Raw genomic sequence first — 20,100 nt, 5'->3', positions numbered from 1 at the left:
TTCAAAATTAAAAATTGTAAATGAAAAAAGTAAAAACAATTTTAAGTTAATTATAATTTTTAACTAAAAATTATAATTAATTCTTAAATGATTCTTAAATGAGATTCTTAAATGAAATAACTAAACATTTAATATAATATAATTAGAAGCATATTTGTATAAATTTTTTAAAAGCAAGAAAAAAATGTACTAAAAAATATATTAAAAATTCTAAAAAATTTAAAAAGTTAATGACTAAATTATAAAAAATGTTTAAAACTTTTTAAATTTTGAAAAATATTTAGAAAGTTAAAAAAATTAATAGGATTAAACAAAATTCTTTTATTAGAAACTAAAATATTTTCCTAAATTTAAAAATATTTTTATTTATTTTTATTTTTTTTCTTATTATTTCTTTGTTTTATTTGAAAGGATCTTCATAAATAAACTGTTAAAATTTTTTTATTGTATGTTTAATGATTTTGGAATTTTATGCAATAAACTAAAAATTAAGTATTTAAAAATTGTTTTTGACACAAACCTAGAATTTTTAAAGATTAATATATTCTTAAGATGCTAATATATTGCTTTAAATATCTAATTTTTAAAAACTATTATTAATTCATCATTATCATGTTAAATTTCAGCATTTTTCTGCAAGTCATCTTCATGCTTCTCTAGCTTGTTCAATCTTCACGCACTTATCCTCTTTCATTTCCTCTCAGTCTCCTGCCCTCCATCTCTTGCTCCCTGAATTACTGCTTTCCTCCAACTCTTGATCTTTTTCTATTCATTTTCTCCATTCCTGATCATTCATCTTGTTAATTATGTCATGAGAACTTATTACAATAGAACAACAATGTGTATACATACAATTCATCATTTAATATATAATTTTTAATTCTATTTTTGAAAAACAGTGATATGGTAACTTGAAGCAAAATAAATTTTCTCAAACCAAAATTATACATAATTATCAATCTCCAAATTATATTGCTATATCATTCTACATGAAGCTCACTGAAAAGAATAGCATATATATTTTCAATAAAAATATTGAGTTATTAATTTTGGTATAACACAAACTTATTTATATATGCAATATATATGGAATTTCTTTTCAACATCTCACTTCATTATGAATAACTAACATCTAAGGAAACATTATATATGTGTAATCACACCTATTTATAATCAATAAATAAATATGCACACAATAAAAAAAAATCACGTAGTTAGTATCATACTCAGATTGCTTTCATTTCCAATCATCTCTAAATATTCATTTGTAAAATGAAATGAATGAAATTCAGAGTTGGAAAGAACTAAATACATAGCATTCAATGAGAGATGAATTCAAGCCACATTGCATTATAATCAATACTAGTTTGTGTTATGATGAATATAAGATGTAAATAATAAGTATGTAACACAGTTTCAGTCACATTGTCACTTCAAGATAGAAAATTGATGTGCTTATGAGGCAAGTCAAGTTCAATTTTATCACAATTTTGTCAAGAAGTAGCTTTAACAAATAAGAAGATAATACCAAATAGATTTTTGGATAAATACTGGCAACCATGTGATAATAGATTTTTAATAATAAGTGTTATTTGTTTCAAAACTACATTAAAATATCAGAGTAAAAAGTTTGTACATTTCTATAAATATCTACCTTCATAAATCCAGTCTGGAATCCCATTCAATACTGCTCCAAAAACTCCAGTGTGAGAGAGAGGAGTTGGTGTGTATCTTTCGAAAACACTTGGAAGATAATATATATTATTTTCATAAACATAAACCTGTTAATAAAAAAATTAATTAAAAAGTATTAAAACTTATCAGAAGTATTTATATTTATTAAATGTAAAAATCTTGATTTAATTAGTATAAAGTTTGTAATTACTTTAAAATTAATAGTATATATTCTTATATAAATTTAATATATTCATTTTAAAACATGTTTTAAATATAGTAGTATCAATAGTGCTGTATAACTATACTCAGAAGCAGGAATGAAGCTTGGAAAATTTGGAACTTATATTAAACAATGATTAAACAAAAGCCCTAAAATAGAAAACCAAAAAAGCAATTGCCATCATTCTCCTAGTATCTTTGGAAGAGGATATCCATGATAAAGCCCTATAGTGAGTGAATGGAGTCTGAAGGAAAAATACTAATATAAACTAGTAAAATCTGAATTTTGCAGAATTGTTGAACAGTGTCATTAATGTGATTACTATAAAGATGCTACTTTAACACATTTAAAATCAGGTATTGTTATGTTTAACGATTCAATGAAGGTTAAATTCACCAATGCAGCAAAACAAAATTAAGAATGAAAGATCTTCTTCTAAAAGTAATATGATATTAGTCATTTAATCCTCAATAAACAACACTGAAATTCTTTTAACGTTTTTCATGTCAACTTTTCACTATTAATATACTAATATTTAAACACATAGCACATGTAATGAACTATTTCAATTTGATTAAACTCATGCAAAAAATCTAAATATTAAAATGTAAAACTTATTTTCTCTTAAAATATGAATGCAATATGATGTTGGAATGCACCACATGATAATTACAACATACTAGGATCAGGTTACATGAAAAATTTTGTGGGAAACTTATTGACATTGTTCACAATTTCTCAAAATGTTCTCCATAATACTGAATGCAATTATTCATTCCGTCAAATCTTCTGGAACATGCAGACATTCTTCTTTGGGGATGGCCCCCAACTAATCATTGTAGGTATTTCAGTTTCTGGTGACCCAAAATGATATACACAAAAACTCTCCATCACTTTTGGAAAGGGAAAAACATTGCAACAGGCCAGGACAGGGCTATCAAGTGGATAGGTTATCAGATGTACTAAAGATACAATTCATTCAGAAATTTGATGATTTTTACAGCTGTGTGGGTGGATGCATTGTTGTAGCCAAGAAGACCTCACAGTCTGGTCTTGGCTGTCTCCTGCTAGAATGCTCAAAGACCTTGGTTAGGCAAAGAATGGTGTACCATTCAGCAATAAGAGTTTTCTTTCTATCAATGAAATGATGCAAATGTGTCCAGTTTTTATATGGCTAACATTTGCCAACCAACATTTCTTGGATGCTTCAATCCAAATTTGGAATTCCAACTTCGTTTCTAGCTCATTCTAATAAACAAATATTTCATCACCAGTAACATCCCATACAGGGTTCCTTTTTCTCCTCAGTGAGAGACTGTGGCACCCAGCAATATGAAACCACCTTTAAATAAAAGGTATATGTGAATAATTTCATGCATTGCTGCAACTCCAATCTTCAAGATATTGCATAATCTCTTTGTTAATATCCAGGGGTGTTCACTCTGACCATGACATCCACACAAGCAACATTCTGCTCAGTAACTATAGTTGAGGGGTGGCTGCTTCTAGTTTCTTTCAGAAAATCTTTCAGACTTGTTCTGCCATACCAAAATTCACCAAACAGCAAAAAACTATGTCTATAATGGATAAATTCAAAAAGGCTGCTGCAAATGCATAAAACACTGACTAAAAAAAAATAGATTTAAAATTTTTATAGTTTTAAAACATGTGGCTACTTACCTTATTAATTATTTAAAGTTTATGTATTTTGATTATTTTAATTCTCAATGTCTTTCCTTTGCTCTTGTCTTCCCTTTCTGAAAGTTTCTATCCCTTTTTAATACTTCTTTTGTAAATATGGGGGGGAGTCTGTTCTGAGAAACATTGAGAACAATAGAGAGAACAACAATGGGCCCAAAGGGGAAGTTGAAACTGGTCACTCTTAAGATCAATTTCAGAGAGGACTCACATCTCCTCATAATCTGAGGAGGTAAGAATGGAAGAGCGAAAAAGGTTAAGCTTTGGCAAGTACCGTGTGGCTCGATAGGACATAAATTTTATTGGTGCTCCTTTCTGAACAAGAGACTTTTGATCATCACAAAGTTGAATAAGCAACAGAACTATATTTGTGACGAAAGCCAGAAGAATTCATTGTGGACCCCATCTTGCAAGTGAGGAACAATATCCCCAGACAAAATCCTGGGTATTTTCACTATTAATCTTTTTATCTCTGTCCTTCTAATTTCTGTATCCTACTTTCCTTTTAAATAGATTGTAAGGTAGTTTTAAGGTAATAGTAATTTTGGGTTACTTCTGTTAGGCGCAAAATGTTTTCTTTTGTTTGGTCCGTAACTACATGCATCCTGAAGTGGGAAAATTCACTGGTATACAATCTTAGTTGAGATCCCAACAAAAGACCCTGCACTACTTGTTTTGTTCTGTGTAAATAAAGTGTATTAATTGTATCTGTTCACTATTTGTGTTTTGGTATTAAACTCTGTATATTGCTTTTATCAGCATTGTATCAACACTCAATCTTCACAAACATCATTGTCCAAAAATACTCACAAGTCACCTCTGTTGCTTCTTCGTCAAAATGACACCACTTTCACTTTGCACACTTGCAGATGGTGACAAAATGGATAGTGACAACTCTTGGTGAAAATGCTTAATAAGAACTGCTTTGCTGCATATGCAACAGATTTTTCTTTATATCAAATACAGCAACATATGAACTATGAACTTAACTCAGAAGAGCAACTGGCCACCAGTGGCCAAGCGGTCTTCATACCCTGAACACTAGGAGTTTGGTTGTGGGTTCACGCCTTGCTCAGATGGGCTGGCCACGTGGAGTTTTCTGGGTTTTCTCTGATCTGTAATGCCTAAATAGGGGCAGTTTCCCTTAACAAGACCTCTCAGAAGGCATCCCGCTAGGCAGATCGTCCAAGTGTTGCATTGCCATAACTTAAGAAACAACAACAACAACAACAACAGAAACACAACTTCAACAACTCAAACTTTCAGAGCAACCCTTGTAAACTCTGGTAATATGTACTCGGACAGTATTTAAAACTGTTCATTGTCTGACTAGCTTGACAAAAATTTGTTTTTGAATAGTTCACTTCTTTAAAACATATTTCATTAATTACAGTTTTGTTATCTACTTAGTGTTTAAATAAGACCATAAAAGATAGTAAAACCAACAATAAGACCAATGAAATGAACATGAGATATCCAATTAACAACTTTAAATGTGATTTATGATTTGATCAAACAAAAACAAAATCTTTAAATACCAGTAACATAACTTTAATGAAAACTTCAAACGTTTTCAGCGTTCTCCAAGGCCTGCCTCAGGTATTTTAATAAAACAAATTCCAAAATGGAATGCTAGAATGATAATATTCAAAAAATCAATTTTAAAATTTTGAACAACTCATAACGTGTACCAAATTCATATGGTAGATAGATTAAAAATCGTAAATGTATGACAATGTCATAAATATACATTTTTAAGATGTACAGTACACAGTGTCTGAGATGAATTAATATAAGTTAACTATGATTGAATTTTTCATAAAGGTATCTCCACACATGCAATACTGTGTTGCAGTCTTTAAAATTAATACACTTGTCGATCAGGATGGCTTTATATATTTCCAAGGCCTCCAGGTTATGAAGATGGTCTGTTTGATAGGCCCTCCTATTAAATGGACCACGATTTGATAGCCTTAATCAACAATTAGAGTTAAAATACAGATCTTATTGTCAGAAGTGAAATTATGTTTTGGCCAAGAATGTCTGTTTTTTCAATTTTTAATATAGATTCAGATACAGATTGTTTGAAACAGTTTTACACTTACAATTTTTATGACATTATCCAATAAATAAGATTACTAAGATTAAAATCACATTAGTGAATAATATTTAATTATAAATAAAACATTAAATATGATCATAACTGCATGTATTGATTTGACTGTAATTTAACAGAGCTAGTAAAAATGTTTTAATTATCAGAAAATTCTTAATTAAAAACATAATTAGATCTTTAAATATTTTAAAAATTTAATATGAATTATATTCTTAAAAATTAGAACTTTTCCAAATTTCTTTAAACATAAGAATTTTATTTGAAGTAATCAAGTCTAAGCATACACAGTTCCAACACAAAAATCCACAAATTCCTATGATGAATAAACACAAACTTGATTAATAAGTGTTTATAAAGTTGAACTAATTACAAAATATTTAAGGGCATCATATCTAATTTACACAATTACAGGTTCAAATACTATAAGAAATAAACATCTAAACATAATGTTTATTTGTCAGATTTTTATGGATATTTACATTATTGTTTCTTTGAAAAACAGTATTATTATTATTTGAAACAGTATTACTAATAGTAATGCTTATTCAAAATTAAAAAATAAGTTGTCATTGTTATGTGACACTGTGGAATGCTTCATAATAGACATAACCATTATTACAAATATAATGTCACACAAAATCATATAAATTACATAATAATTACAAATTTAACATAATAATTAAAGCATTACTACATCATAATAAAACCTGTAAAAAAGAAGATATAATTAAACTTATAATTATTAAACTGTAAACTGTATGATTCAACTTTTGTCATGATTATTAAACTGTTATTCAAAGTCAAAGATGTATGTAGGTATGGTACCACTATACTACTACTCCATATACCTTTATTCACAGTTTTCTATAATATTAAGAGAGTGAAATGAAATCAAATTAANGCCTGTGAGATGTTTTGAATGTTATCCTTAAAGTCTATAATAAATAAATGTTCAAGATTGAAATATTTTCTCACTATGAAAAGCAAGGCAGTAACAAGTGTGGCCAGCTCACAGTATTACCAACTCACTCTTTGCAAATAAAGTTTTTGTTTAATCATATGATGTAAAGTTTTGTTTAATCATCCAGTATATAAAATAATTAATTTAATATACTGGATGATTCATAAATAATAAATATTATCATAGTTCATAAATATTATTCTTAAGATCAACAGACTTCACAAATTAAAGAAATCTGGATCTGTCTCTTTGGATCAATTGAAGTAAATCCTGTGAGTTAGATAGATAACTATTGAAATAGTCACGTGTGTTAGGCCATTTTGGAGACACATCTGTATGAAATGTTAGGCAGACATTTCTCAATAATACATATTGACATTTTCAACAAAGTATACATAGATGTATAGAATAGACTGAGAACTAATGATCTGAAAGTTTTTCTCTGAGTTTGTAGAATCTATGGAGACAAAAATAATTTTTATACAAGATTACCCATAAACCATTACTGATTAGACACATTATCCATACATCGTAATTTATAAATAATGAATTACAAACTACAATGTAGGGATCATTATTTACAGATATAAAAATCCTGTATAAGCTATTTAAAAAATTTTAAATTTAAACGTAAAATACTAACTCTAACTATAAATAAATTTTTTATATCAATATAATAAAAGCTATTGTATAATATAATATAAATTATATTTTATTAAATTATTGATGAAGCTATATACTTGTCAGCATATTCTCGTGGTGGATGAATAGTCTGAGGTACAAATTTACCAGGAGTAAGATCAACAACAAGCAATTTGATGGTTGGAATTTTTCGATTTGGCTGAAATGATAAATTATTATTTTTACTATTATTATTGTTTGGCTAAAATTATTTAAAATAATATTTAACTATTTTGCATTTTATTAACTTATTGAGAAAATAATCTTTAATATATAGATATGTATTAATTAGTTCTTTTTATTTAAAAATAAATTTAATACTTTATCTGAAGATAAAAAAATCTTTTTTTTTTGCAGTTAAACCTTAGAAAAATTAATGATGAATAAAGACATTCATATATTTTTTCTTTACAATAATCTTAATGAAAAATTTAAAACAACAGTTAATTACAGAATTATTTTTAAAGTACTCAATCTTATGCTTTAAATTACCTTTGGATATCGTATTTGGACAATTTCTGGATATATATTTACATCTTTATGGGAACCATACCATGAATATGATGTAATATCAACTTCTGTGTCATTAAATGTGGCATAACATAATTTTGTACCATCCAAAGACCACCATATTGCCTTGTTAGATAAAAATATTTCCTCTGAAAAATTTAACAAAATGAAATTATGAAAAAATCTTTTTGTTTTATTTGTATTTTCAAAATTACAAATATTAAAAACTACAATATAAATTTAATGCTCTATAATATAATGTAATTAATTTAATGCTTTAAATTATAAGGACATAAAACTTATAGATAATAATATAAAAAAAATAATACTGGTAAATAAATATTACTTTTTACTTTATAAAATTATAAATTATTAGATCAAAAAAATTTGTTATTAGTTTCTGAATACAAATAAAATTAAAACCATTAAATACTTTAGAAAATTAAAATAATAAAAAAAGCCATGATAAATGAAGGAGATATATTAAAGAATAATGTACAATGACAAATTTCTGAAGCATTTAAGGCTTAAATGCTTCAGAAATTGCTACTGTCTGAAGGACAGGTTTGAATCCAAGTCAGATCCTCAGAAATTTTCATAGGTAGTCTGACCTGGATATGTTGGACTCCATTCCTCATCAATTGCCTGTTCCATTGTGGGCCTGATTAACCAACAATGAGTATGAAACATGTTCATAACATGCATACAGAATGAAAAGAATTAATAAAAAAAACAATTTAAGTACTAAGTAGTGGAACTGTATTTTTATATCATTCATAATTATTATTTCAAAACTTCTTAACAAAATTTAGATAAAAATATCATTATGTTAAATAATTTAATATTGAAAGGATGTTTACAGCAAAACTTTTATTGATTTTAAGTGTCTTTTCAGCTTGTTAATTTTCTAATAGGAATTACAGCAAGTTTAGTCTCATGTAAAATAATAAAAGTAATCATTATTTAATTTTAATAACTTTAAAAGTGCATTGGATGTTAAAGCTTGTGGTAATTTCTAATTTTATCTAATGCCTTTTAAGCTATTTAATTTCATCATTTTTCAGCATAGATTCAAAATTAAAAATTGTAAATGAAAAAAGTAAAAACAATTTTAAGTTAATTATAATTTTTAACTAAAAATTATAATTAATTCTTAAATGATTCTTAAATGAGATTCTTAAATGAAATAACTAAACATTTAATATAATATAATTAGAAGCATATTTGTATAAATTTTTTAAAAGCAAGAAAAAAATGTACTAAAAAATATATTAAAAATTCTAAAAAATTTAAAAAGTTAATGACTAAATTATAAAAAATGTTTAAAACTTTTTAAATTTTGAAAAATATTTAGAAAGTTAAAAAAATTAATAGGATTAAACAAAATTCTTTTATTAGAAACTAAAATATTTTCCTAAATTTAAAAATATTTTTATTTATTTTTATTTTTTTTCTTATTATTTCTTTGTTTTATTTGAAAGGATCTTCATAAATAAACTGTTAAAATTTTTTTATTGTATGTTTAATGATTTTGGAATTTTATGCAATAAACTAAAAATTAAGTATTTAAAAATTGTTTTTGACACAAACCTAGAATTTTTAAAGATTAATATATTCTTAAGATGCTAATATATTGCTTTAAATATCTAATTTTTAAAAACTATTATTAATTCATCATTATCATGTTAAATTTCAGCATTTTTCTGCAAGTCATCTTCATGCTTCTCTAGCTTGTTCAATCTTCACGCACTTATCCTCTTTCATTTCCTCTCAGTCTCCTGCCCTCCATCTCTTGCTCCCTGAATTACTGCTTTCCTCCAACTCTTGATCTTTTTCTATTCATTTTCTCCATTCCTGATCATTCATCTTGTTAATTATGTCATGAGAACTTATTACAATAGAACAACAATGTGTATACATACAATTCATCATTTAATATATAATTTTTAATTCTATTTTTGAAAAACAGTGATATGGTAACTTGAAGCAAAATAAATTTTCTCAAACCAAAATTATACATAATTATCAATCTCCAAATTATATTGCTATATCATTCTACATGAAGCTCACTGAAAAGAATAGCATATATATTTTCAATAAAAATATTGAGTTATTAATTTTGGTATAACACAAACTTATTTATATATGCAATATATATGGAATTTCTTTTCAACATCTCACTTCATTATGAATAACTAACATCTAAGGAAACATTATATATGTGTAATCACACCTATTTATAATCAATAAATAAATATGCACACAATAAAAAAAAATCACGTAGTTAGTATCATACTCAGATTGCTTTCATTTCCAATCATCTCTAAATATTCATTTGTAAAATGAAATGAATGAAATTCAGAGTTGGAAAGAACTAAATACATAGCATTCAATGAGAGATGAATTCAAGCCACATTGCATTATAATCAATACTAGTTTGTGTTATGATGAATATAAGATGTAAATAATAAGTATGTAACACAGTTTCAGTCACATTGTCACTTCAAGATAGAAAATTGATGTGCTTATGAGGCAAGTCAAGTTCAATTTTATCACAATTTTGTCAAGAAGTAGCTTTAACAAATAAGAAGATAATACCAAATAGATTTTTGGATAAATACTGGCAACCATGTGATAATAGATTTTTAATAATAAGTGTTATTTGTTTCAAAACTACATTAAAATATCAGAGTAAAAAGTTTGTACATTTCTATAAATATCTACCTTCATAAATCCAGTCTGGAATCCCATTCAATACTGCTCCAAAAACTCCAGTGTGAGAGAGAGGAGTTGGTGTGTATCTTTCGAAAACACTTGGAAGATAATATATATTATTTTCATAAACATAAACCTGTTAATAAAAAAATTAATTAAAAAGTATTAAAACTTATCAGAAGTATTTATATTTATTAAATGTAAAAATCTTGATTTAATTAGTATAAAGTTTGTAATTACTTTAAAATTAATAGTATATATTCTTATATAAATTTAATATATTCATTTTAAAACATGTTTTAAATATAGTAGTATCAATAGTGCTGTATAACTATACTCAGAAGCAGGAATGAAGCTTGGAAAATTTGGAACTTATATTAAACAATGATTAAACAAAAGCCCTAAAATAGAAAACCAAAAAAGCAATTGCCATCATTCTCCTAGTATCTTTGGAAGAGGATATCCATGATAAAGCCCTATAGTGAGTGAATGGAGTCTGAAGGAAAAATACTAATATAAACTAGTAAAATCTGAATTTTGCAGAATTGTTGAACAGTGTCATTAATGTGATTACTATAAAGATGCTACTTTAACACATTTAAAATCAGGTATTGTTATGTTTAACGATTCAATGAAGGTTAAATTCACCAATGCAGCAAAACAAAATTAAGAATGAAAGATCTTCTTCTAAAAGTAATATGATATTAGTCATTTAATCCTCAATAAACAACACTGAAATTCTTTTAACGTTTTTCATGTCAACTTTTCACTATTAATATACTAATATTTAAACACATAGCACATGTAATGAACTATTTCAATTTGATTAAACTCATGCAAAAAATCTAAATATTAAAATGTAAAACTTATTTTCTCTTAAAATATGAATGCAATATGATGTTGGAATGCACCACATGATAATTACAACATACTAGGATCAGGTTACATGAAAAATTTTGTGGGAAACTTATTGACATTGTTCACAATTTCTCAAAATGTTCTCCATAATACTGAATGCAATTATTCATTCCGTCAAATCTTCTGGAACATGCAGACATTCTTCTTTGGGGATGGCCCCCAACTAATCATTGTAGGTATTTCAGTTTCTGGTGACCCAAAATGATATACACAAAAACTCTCCATCACTTTTGGAAAGGGAAAAACATTGCAACAGGCCAGGACAGGGCTATCAAGTGGATAGGTTATCAGATGTACTAAAGATACAATTCATTCAGAAATTTGATGATTTTTACAGCTGTGTGGGTGGATGCATTGTTGTAGCCAAGAAGACCTCACAGTCTGGTCTTGGCTGTCTCCTGCTAGAATGCTCAAAGACCTTGGTTAGGCAAAGAATGGTGTACCATTCAGCAATAAGAGTTTTCTTTCTATCAATGAAATGATGCAAATGTGTCCAGTTTTTATATGGCTAACATTTGCCAACCAACATTTCTTGGATGCTTCAATCCAAATTTGGAATTCCAACTTCGTTTCTAGCTCATTCTAATAAACAAATATTTCATCACCAGTAACATCCCATACAGGGTTCCTTTTTCTCCTCAGTGAGAGACTGTGGCACCCAGCAATATGAAACCACCTTTAAATAAAAGGTATATGTGAATAATTTCATGCATTGCTGCAACTCCAATCTTCAAGATATTGCATAATCTCTTTGTTAATATCCAGGGGTGTTCACTCTGACCATGACATCCACACAAGCAACATTCTGCTCAGTAACTATAGTTGAGGGGTGGCTGCTTCTAGTTTCTTTCAGAAAATCTTTCAGACTTGTTCTGCCATACCAAAATTCACCAAACAGCAAAAAACTATGTCTATAATGGATAAATTCAAAAAGGCTGCTGCAAATGCATAAAACACTGACTAAAAAAAAATAGATTTAAAATTTTTATAGTTTTAAAACATGTGGCTACTTACCTTATTAATTATTTAAAGTTTATGTATTTTGATTATTTTAATTCTCAATGTCTTTCCTTTGCTCTTGTCTTCCCTTTCTGAAAGTTTCTATCCCTTTTTAATACTTCTTTTGTAAATATGGGGGGGAGTCTGTTCTGAGAAACATTGAGAACAATAGAGAGAACAACAATGGGCCCAAAGGGGAAGTTGAAACTGGTCACTCTTAAGATCAATTTCAGAGAGGACTCACATCTCCTCATAATCTGAGGAGGTAAGAATGGAAGAGCGAAAAAGGTTAAGCTTTGGCAAGTACCGTGTGGCTCGATAGGACATAAATTTTATTGGTGCTCCTTTCTGAACAAGAGACTTTTGATCATCACAAAGTTGAATAAGCAACAGAACTATATTTGTGACGAAAGCCAGAAGAATTCATTGTGGACCCCATCTTGCAAGTGAGGAACAATATCCCCAGACAAAATCCTGGGTATTTTCACTATTAATCTTTTTATCTCTGTCCTTCTAATTTCTGTATCCTACTTTCCTTTTAAATAGATTGTAAGGTAGTTTTAAGGTAATAGTAATTTTGGGTTACTTCTGTTAGGCGCAAAATGTTTTCTTTTGTTTGGTCCGTAACTACATGCATCCTGAAGTGGGAAAATTCACTGGTATACAATCTTAGTTGAGATCCCAACAAAAGACCCTGCACTACTTGTTTTGTTCTGTGTAAATAAAGTGTATTAATTGTATCTGTTCACTATTTGTGTTTTGGTATTAAACTCTGTATATTGCTTTTATCAGCATTGTATCAACACTCAATCTTCACAAACATCATTGTCCAAAAATACTCACAAGTCACCTCTGTTGCTTCTTCGTCAAAATGACACCACTTTCACTTTGCACACTTGCAGATGGTGACAAAATGGATAGTGACAACTCTTGGTGAAAATGCTTAATAAGAACTGCTTTGCTGCATATGCAACAGATTTTTCTTTATATCAAATACAGCAACATATGAACTATGAACTTAACTCAGAAGAGCAACTGGCCACCAGTGGCCAAGCAGTCTTCATACCCTGAACACTAGGAGTTTGGTTGTGGGTTCACGCCTTGCTCAGATGGGCTGGCCACGTGGAGTTTTCTGGGTTTTCTCTGATCTGTAATGCCTAAATAGGGGCAGTTTCCCTTAACAAGACCTCTCAGAAGGCATCCCGCTAGGCAGATCGTCCAAGTGTTACATTGCCATAACTTAAGAAACAACAACAACAACAACAACAGAAACACAACTTCAACAACTCAAACTTTCAGAGCAACCCTTGTAAACTCTGGTAATATGTACTCGGACAGTATTTAAAACTGTTCATTGTCTGACTAGCTTGACAAAAATTTGTTTTTGAATAGTTCACTTCTTTAAAACATATTTCATTAATTACAGTTTTGTTATCTACTTAGTGTTTAAATAAGACCATAAAAGATAGTAAAACCAACAATAAGACCAATGAAATGAACATGAGATATCCAATTAACAACTTTAAATGTGATTTATGATTTGATCAAACAAAAACAAAATCTTTAAATACCAGTAACATAACTTTAATGAAAACTTCAAACGTTTTCAGCGTTCTCCAAGGCCTGCCTCAGGTATTTTAATAAAACAAATTCCAAAATGGAATGCTAGAATGATAATATTCAAAAAATCAATTTTAAAATTTTGAACAACTCATAACGTGTACCAAATTCATATGGTAGATAGATTAAAAATCGTAAATGTATGACAATGTCATAAATATACATTTTTAAGATGTACAGTACACAGTGTCTGAGATGAATTAATATAAGTTAACTATGATTGAATTTTTCATAAAGGTATCTCCACACATGCAATACTGTGTTGCAGTCTTTAAAATTAATACACTTGTCGATCAGGATGGCTTTATATATTTCCAAGGCCTCCAGGTTATGAAGATGGTCTGTTTGATAGGCCCTCCTATTAAATGGACCACGATTTGATAGCCTTAATCAACAATTAGAGTTAAAATACAGATCTTATTGTCAGAAGTGAAATTATGTTTTGGCCAAGAATGTCTGTTTTTTCAATTTTTAATATAGATTCAGATACAGATTGTTTGAAACAGTTTTACACTTACAATTTTTATGACATTATCCAATAAATAAGATTACTAAGATTAAAATCACATTAGTGAATAATATTTAATTATAAATAAAACATTAAATATGATCATAACTGCATGTATTGATTTGACTGTAATTTAACAGAGCTAGTAAAAATGTTTTAATTATCAGAAAATTCTTAATTAAAAACATAATTAGATCTTTAAATATTTTAAAAATTTAATATGAATTATATTCTTAAAAATTAGAACTTTTCCAAATTTCTTTAAACATAAGAATTTTATTTGAAGTAATCAAGTCTAAGCATACACAGTTCCAACACAAAAATCCACAAATTCCTATGATGAATAAACACAAACTTGATTAATAAGTGTTTATAAAGTTGAACTAATTACAAAATATTTAAGGGCATCATATCTAATTTACACAATTACAGGTTCAAATACTATAAGAAATAAACATCTAAACATAATGTTTATTTGTCAGATTTTTATGGATATTTACATTATTGTTTCTTTGAAAAACAGTATTATTATTATTTGAAACAGTATTACTAATAGTAATGCTTATTCAAAATTAAAAAATAAGTTGTCATTGTTATGTGACACTGTGGAATGCTTCATAATAGACATAACCATTATTACAAATATAATGTCACACAAAATCATATAAATTACATAATAATTACAAATTTAACATAATAATTAAAGCATTACTACATCATAATAAAACCTGTAAAAAAGAAGATATAATTAAACTTATAATTATTAAACTGTAAACTGTATGATTCAACTTTTGTCATGATTATTAAACTGTTATTCAAAGTCAAAGATGTATGTAGGTATGGTACCACTATACTACTACTCCATATACCTTTATTCACAGTTTTCTATAATATTAAGAGAGTGAAATGAAATCAAATTAAAGTTTTATTTATGTTTCTAATTATTTATATATATTTTTGTTTAATAAAATATTATTAATAATATAAAGTGAAATATAATTTTATATTTATGCATTGTAATTTGTTAAATATGTTACATGGAGAATCTAATATTTAACCTTTAACAGTGGAATAGTCAGGTATGATGCTACCCCTTAGTAGTGGAGAATAAACATGCAAAATTTTTAGAGTATTTTTCCACACGTTTTTTTCTCATTACTGTTTCGGAAAAATATTTTGTAAACAGTTATGTCTAGTAAAGAAAAGTCTTTTTTTATTGTTACATAATTCATTTTTTATGTGAATTTTTTTTCATGGTAGTTTTAGGCTAGTTTTTGGCAATACCCCAAAAGAATTTGATGTATATATTCGTCCCTCACCACTGCCACACGATCACCCTTGACGAATATATTCGTCGCTCACTACTGAGTGGTTAATATTTTAAATTAAATATTTAAATTATTAAATTTGATTTTTGAAAATATTTATAAGTTATTATAAATAATTTACTTTGATTCTTTTAAAATAAATAACAGATTACTACCAACTGTGTTCCTTTTGTTCCCCATTCGGCATATTGGTATCTTATTGAAGAATTTTTCGGAAGTAGTGGAGAAAGTTTGCTGGAGAAAAAAATATATAATGTTAAAAATGTAAATAATTAAATATTTATAAAAAGAATAAATTCAGAAATTGCTAAATTTTAATTTTACAATGTAATAATTATTAATTGTTTTAATTTTTCAAGAATTAAAACAAAATTTTATATCTCTAGACAAATTTTATAAAAATTAATTCATTTCTACTGTAAAATAATCTATAAATATCTAATAATAATTGATATTTATTATTAGAATTGCAAAATTCAACATGTCAATAAATCTAACTATTGTATAAATTATAATTAATAATTTGAAATATATATTTATCCAGAAGTATGCATTTTTCATTTCTAATTTAAAATTTAATTATAAGTCAAAGAGTATTTTATACAGAAATTAAATAAATAAAATTATTTTAAACTGAGAGATAGAGCTCTTTCTACTTTGTCATAAAAGTTAGAATTAGAATTTATTGTTATAACATACTAAACAAGATATTAATGATTATATGTCCAATTTCACTTTTTGTTCAATATGAGAGGAGATGTGCAATGGGTGTGGCTGTTAAAAATACAAAATAAACAACCTATCCTAACTTAAAGTCTTCATGTAATATTAGAAATTTCAATTTGATCTTATGGTATCTTAACATCTTAACAGCTAGATGATCAAAGTGTGCCTTCCATTTTGAGGAACTTGGTTTCAAGTTTGAGTTGGAATCTCAGAAATTTTCATAGGTAACCTGATTCAGATGTGTAAGGTCTTATTCTTTGCAACTCAATTATCTCATTAAGGATCTAGTCACAGTTCTTTGTGCCCACTGAACAGAAAGAGCAAGAAAACAAAAGATATCATACTATCATTCATAATAATAAGATGATGATATCATGAAAGATAGGATAATATTATAATAAAGTAGCCTATTCTTCCTATCACTAGAAAGAATAGGCTACTTTAAACAATAGGGAAGTGATACAATACTGTGCAAATATAAAGCTGTTATATATGTTATATGGATATAATGAGATAATATAATGGAATTAAAATTATCAAATAAATAATTAATGTTTAGTAATTGAAATTTAATTTTATAATGGTCGAAACTTTAGTTCAGTGTTTCTCAACCTGTAACTAATCGTCGCCCCCCTTCAACGTAGTATCGCCCCTGTCAATAAAACCGTTACGTAGTATCGCCCCCTTCACTTCAAAATTCCGATGCTGAGGGACAAGGCTAACGCCAAATTCGTACTGCATTGAATAGACTAGTGACCAGTATAATGTTATTTGTTCAATTATTGTACGATATAATGAATAAAATATCCAATTATTCTTAATATAATGTTTTACTCTATCGCCCAGAAAATTGTTTTTTGCCCCCCAAAATATAAATTGTTACAAATCGCCCCTTCAACATGGAAAAACGCCCACATGGGGGCGATATCGCCCCCGTTGAGAAACACTGCTTTAGTTATAAAACTATTCTTTTTTTTTAAATAATTATTTTTTTAAGTTTCTGTACTCAGCTGAAATTAAGTTTGTAGAATTTTGAATATCATTCAGAATAAATTAAATATTAAAACGATATTTAAATTAAAAATTTTATTGAACTTACTCATCACTAATATTATATATTTGGTACTTTGCAGTAAATGAATATCTGTATATCTGAAATACATCAAATTTTCTATTTAGAATAATATGTGTAATATTAAAATGATGTAATAATATAATAAAAAAACTTATCAACATTAAAATTAACATAACAAACCTTTTTTATATCTTGAATAATTAGTAAATAATTTTTATCTGGAGATAAACTATATCCATCAATATAATGTCGGTTCTACAAAAAAAAAAAATTAATCAAATCATAACATGGTAAATTATTCTATGAATATCTTTTACAGAAATCTGTGATATTGTAACATTTTAATTTATTGCTTCTTTTGAATTTAAGTATAGCACTATAGTATTTTCTAGTTCATTCAATGCAATATAATGTTTAGTGTTGATTTTCAGGATAATAAGTATTAAACAAATATTTTATAAAAAGTTCTAAACAATATTTAAAATTATTACAGAATGTGTTCATTTGGGTAATATACTTGTTAAGGAAGACTCTCATAAATAAATCTATATTCCCAGAATAAGGATAGAAGTGATGTTCATAAGTTTACAAAAAACATCATACAACAATAATGATGTGATGTTTGAATTTCCAAACTTTTTATTCTGTTCTATTTTGTTACTTATTACTGCTTCAATAGCTTTGGCATTTAGCTAAAGTAATAGAATGATACACATTCAAGATCCAGTACATTGGCTTTATTCTTATTCTGAGAAAATTACTGTTTAACTGTTTTTCTCAAAGCAAAAGCTTTGAGAAAAACATATATGTGCTAATAACAAGAAAAAATAACTCAAAAAATATATCCAAATTACTTTTTAAATTTAACTTTAACTGTCGTGCAGGCACTAAGAAGCCTTTTTAACACCTATTGTGGATTCAGCCAGTCCTGAAATGGGAATAGCCAAGTGGTGAAGGATGGGACTTGACATAACTAATCATCCATAAAAATTTCTTTCAGCTCAGACTCAAATACAGGTCACTCAGATTAACAGGCTGGTGCCTTTATCACCTTAACCATCTAGCCATCATCAGATTACATTTCTAAAAAATTTTCATTCTAAGAAAAGCAGTTTAAACTATATTTACATTTACTTGGTTTTCTTGGTTTCTGAAGATGCATTATAATTAATTATTTCTAAATAAACTATAAATAAGCATTTCAGGAATAAAAAAATTTTACATTTAATATATATATACATCAATAAATATATACATGCCAATATACTACCATGATTACTGCATCTTCAGGTTAACCTATTATAAGTTTGTAAATTTTAAACTTAAGCAACATATCCTAATGATGAGCACAATAATGCTTAAAAAGGTTAATAAAAAAGTTTTTTCTCTCAAATACAATGCTTTTGTATGTATTTTTTTTTAATCTGAAGATGAGTCTTAGGATTCAAAAGCAATTTAAATAAATTATTTTAGTCATAGATTCAATTTCATGAAATCAATTACCCTAACAAGACAGCTGGATGGTAGAAGTAACAAAGGCATCAACCTATGAATCTGGGGACTCAAGAACCTCAAAAATTTTTCAGGAATGAATCCTAGTTATGTCAGATTCTGTTTCACATCATCTGGCTGTCCACATTGTGGCCTGGTCCAACTCAAGATGGGCCTGGGAGAAAATCCCTCTTAGAGTGCCCACATAGTTAAAAAATTGAAAAAACAAAAACAAACTCTATCCTAATGTAAAAGACTTAAGTATAATTTTTATGTTAAAGAAATAAGTTAAGTTTGATTTATATTTTGAATGCAAACAAAATTAAATTTTAACTAACATAACAGTAGAATTGCTTTGAAACTACACTAAAGAACTTTATATTATATTTTTCTGTCAGTTTAATTAAACAAATTTTATATACAATATACCATTAATTTAAAACTGCTTTTTTTTTAGTGATGTAACGAATATTCGGTTACTATTCGGTATTCGGCCTATTTTTAACTATTCGGCTGAATACCGAATATTTAATCACTATTCGGCCGAATACCGAATACCTAAAAACAGGAGTAATAAATAACAAAAACACAGTAAATTAATCGTTTTGGTATTTAGATTTAATGTTATCGAGTTAGTGCTGTTTGTTTATATTTATTTATAACTTGTAACATGCACAAAATAAAAAAGAAAATAATATAGTCACATGTATTTACAATTTATAATTACAAAGATCAGCACACGTACACGTCTATCGTTGGAGAATCCTCGCACATCTGAGGGTCTGATCCTGCCTATCCTTCTTTTTAAGCGCTCGTCTTTGCTCTTCCCTTTCTCTTTCCTCTATCGCTTTAATCCA

At 27.4% G+C, this 20,100-nt stretch overlaps 1 protein-coding gene across 1 annotated transcript in view; it reads right to left on the bottom strand.

Moving 5' to 3' along the window:
- LOC111621289 (inactive dipeptidyl peptidase 10-like) overlaps nucleotides 1–20,100 on the bottom strand; it is a 97,889-nt gene that overhangs the window by 8,855 nt on the left and 68,934 nt on the right. Inside the window, exons 5-11 of the mRNA XM_023363375.1 lie at nucleotides 17,933–18,007; nucleotides 17,777–17,829; nucleotides 16,107–16,185; nucleotides 10,588–10,714; nucleotides 7,846–8,012; nucleotides 7,406–7,513; nucleotides 1,655–1,775 (exon numbers count right to left, since the gene is read on the bottom strand). Of these exons, the coding sequence (XP_023219143.1) occupies nucleotides 1,655–1,775; nucleotides 7,406–7,513; nucleotides 7,846–8,012; nucleotides 10,588–10,714; nucleotides 16,107–16,185; nucleotides 17,777–17,829; nucleotides 17,933–18,007 (730 nt within the window). The remainder of the gene's footprint in view (nucleotides 1–1,654; nucleotides 1,776–7,405; nucleotides 7,514–7,845; nucleotides 8,013–10,587; nucleotides 10,715–16,106; nucleotides 16,186–17,776; nucleotides 17,830–17,932; nucleotides 18,008–20,100) is intronic.

The sequence above is a fragment of the Centruroides sculpturatus genome, unplaced genomic scaffold (genome assembly GCF_000671375.1).
Source record: "Centruroides sculpturatus isolate CEXI.00-Female unplaced genomic scaffold, Cexi_2.0 scaffold86, whole genome shotgun sequence".
NCBI classification, from domain to species: Eukaryota; Metazoa; Arthropoda; class Arachnida; order Scorpiones; family Buthidae; genus Centruroides; species Centruroides sculpturatus.
The sequence above is the reverse complement of the archived record's forward strand: the minus strand, read 5'-3'. Positions and strand labels throughout refer to the sequence as shown.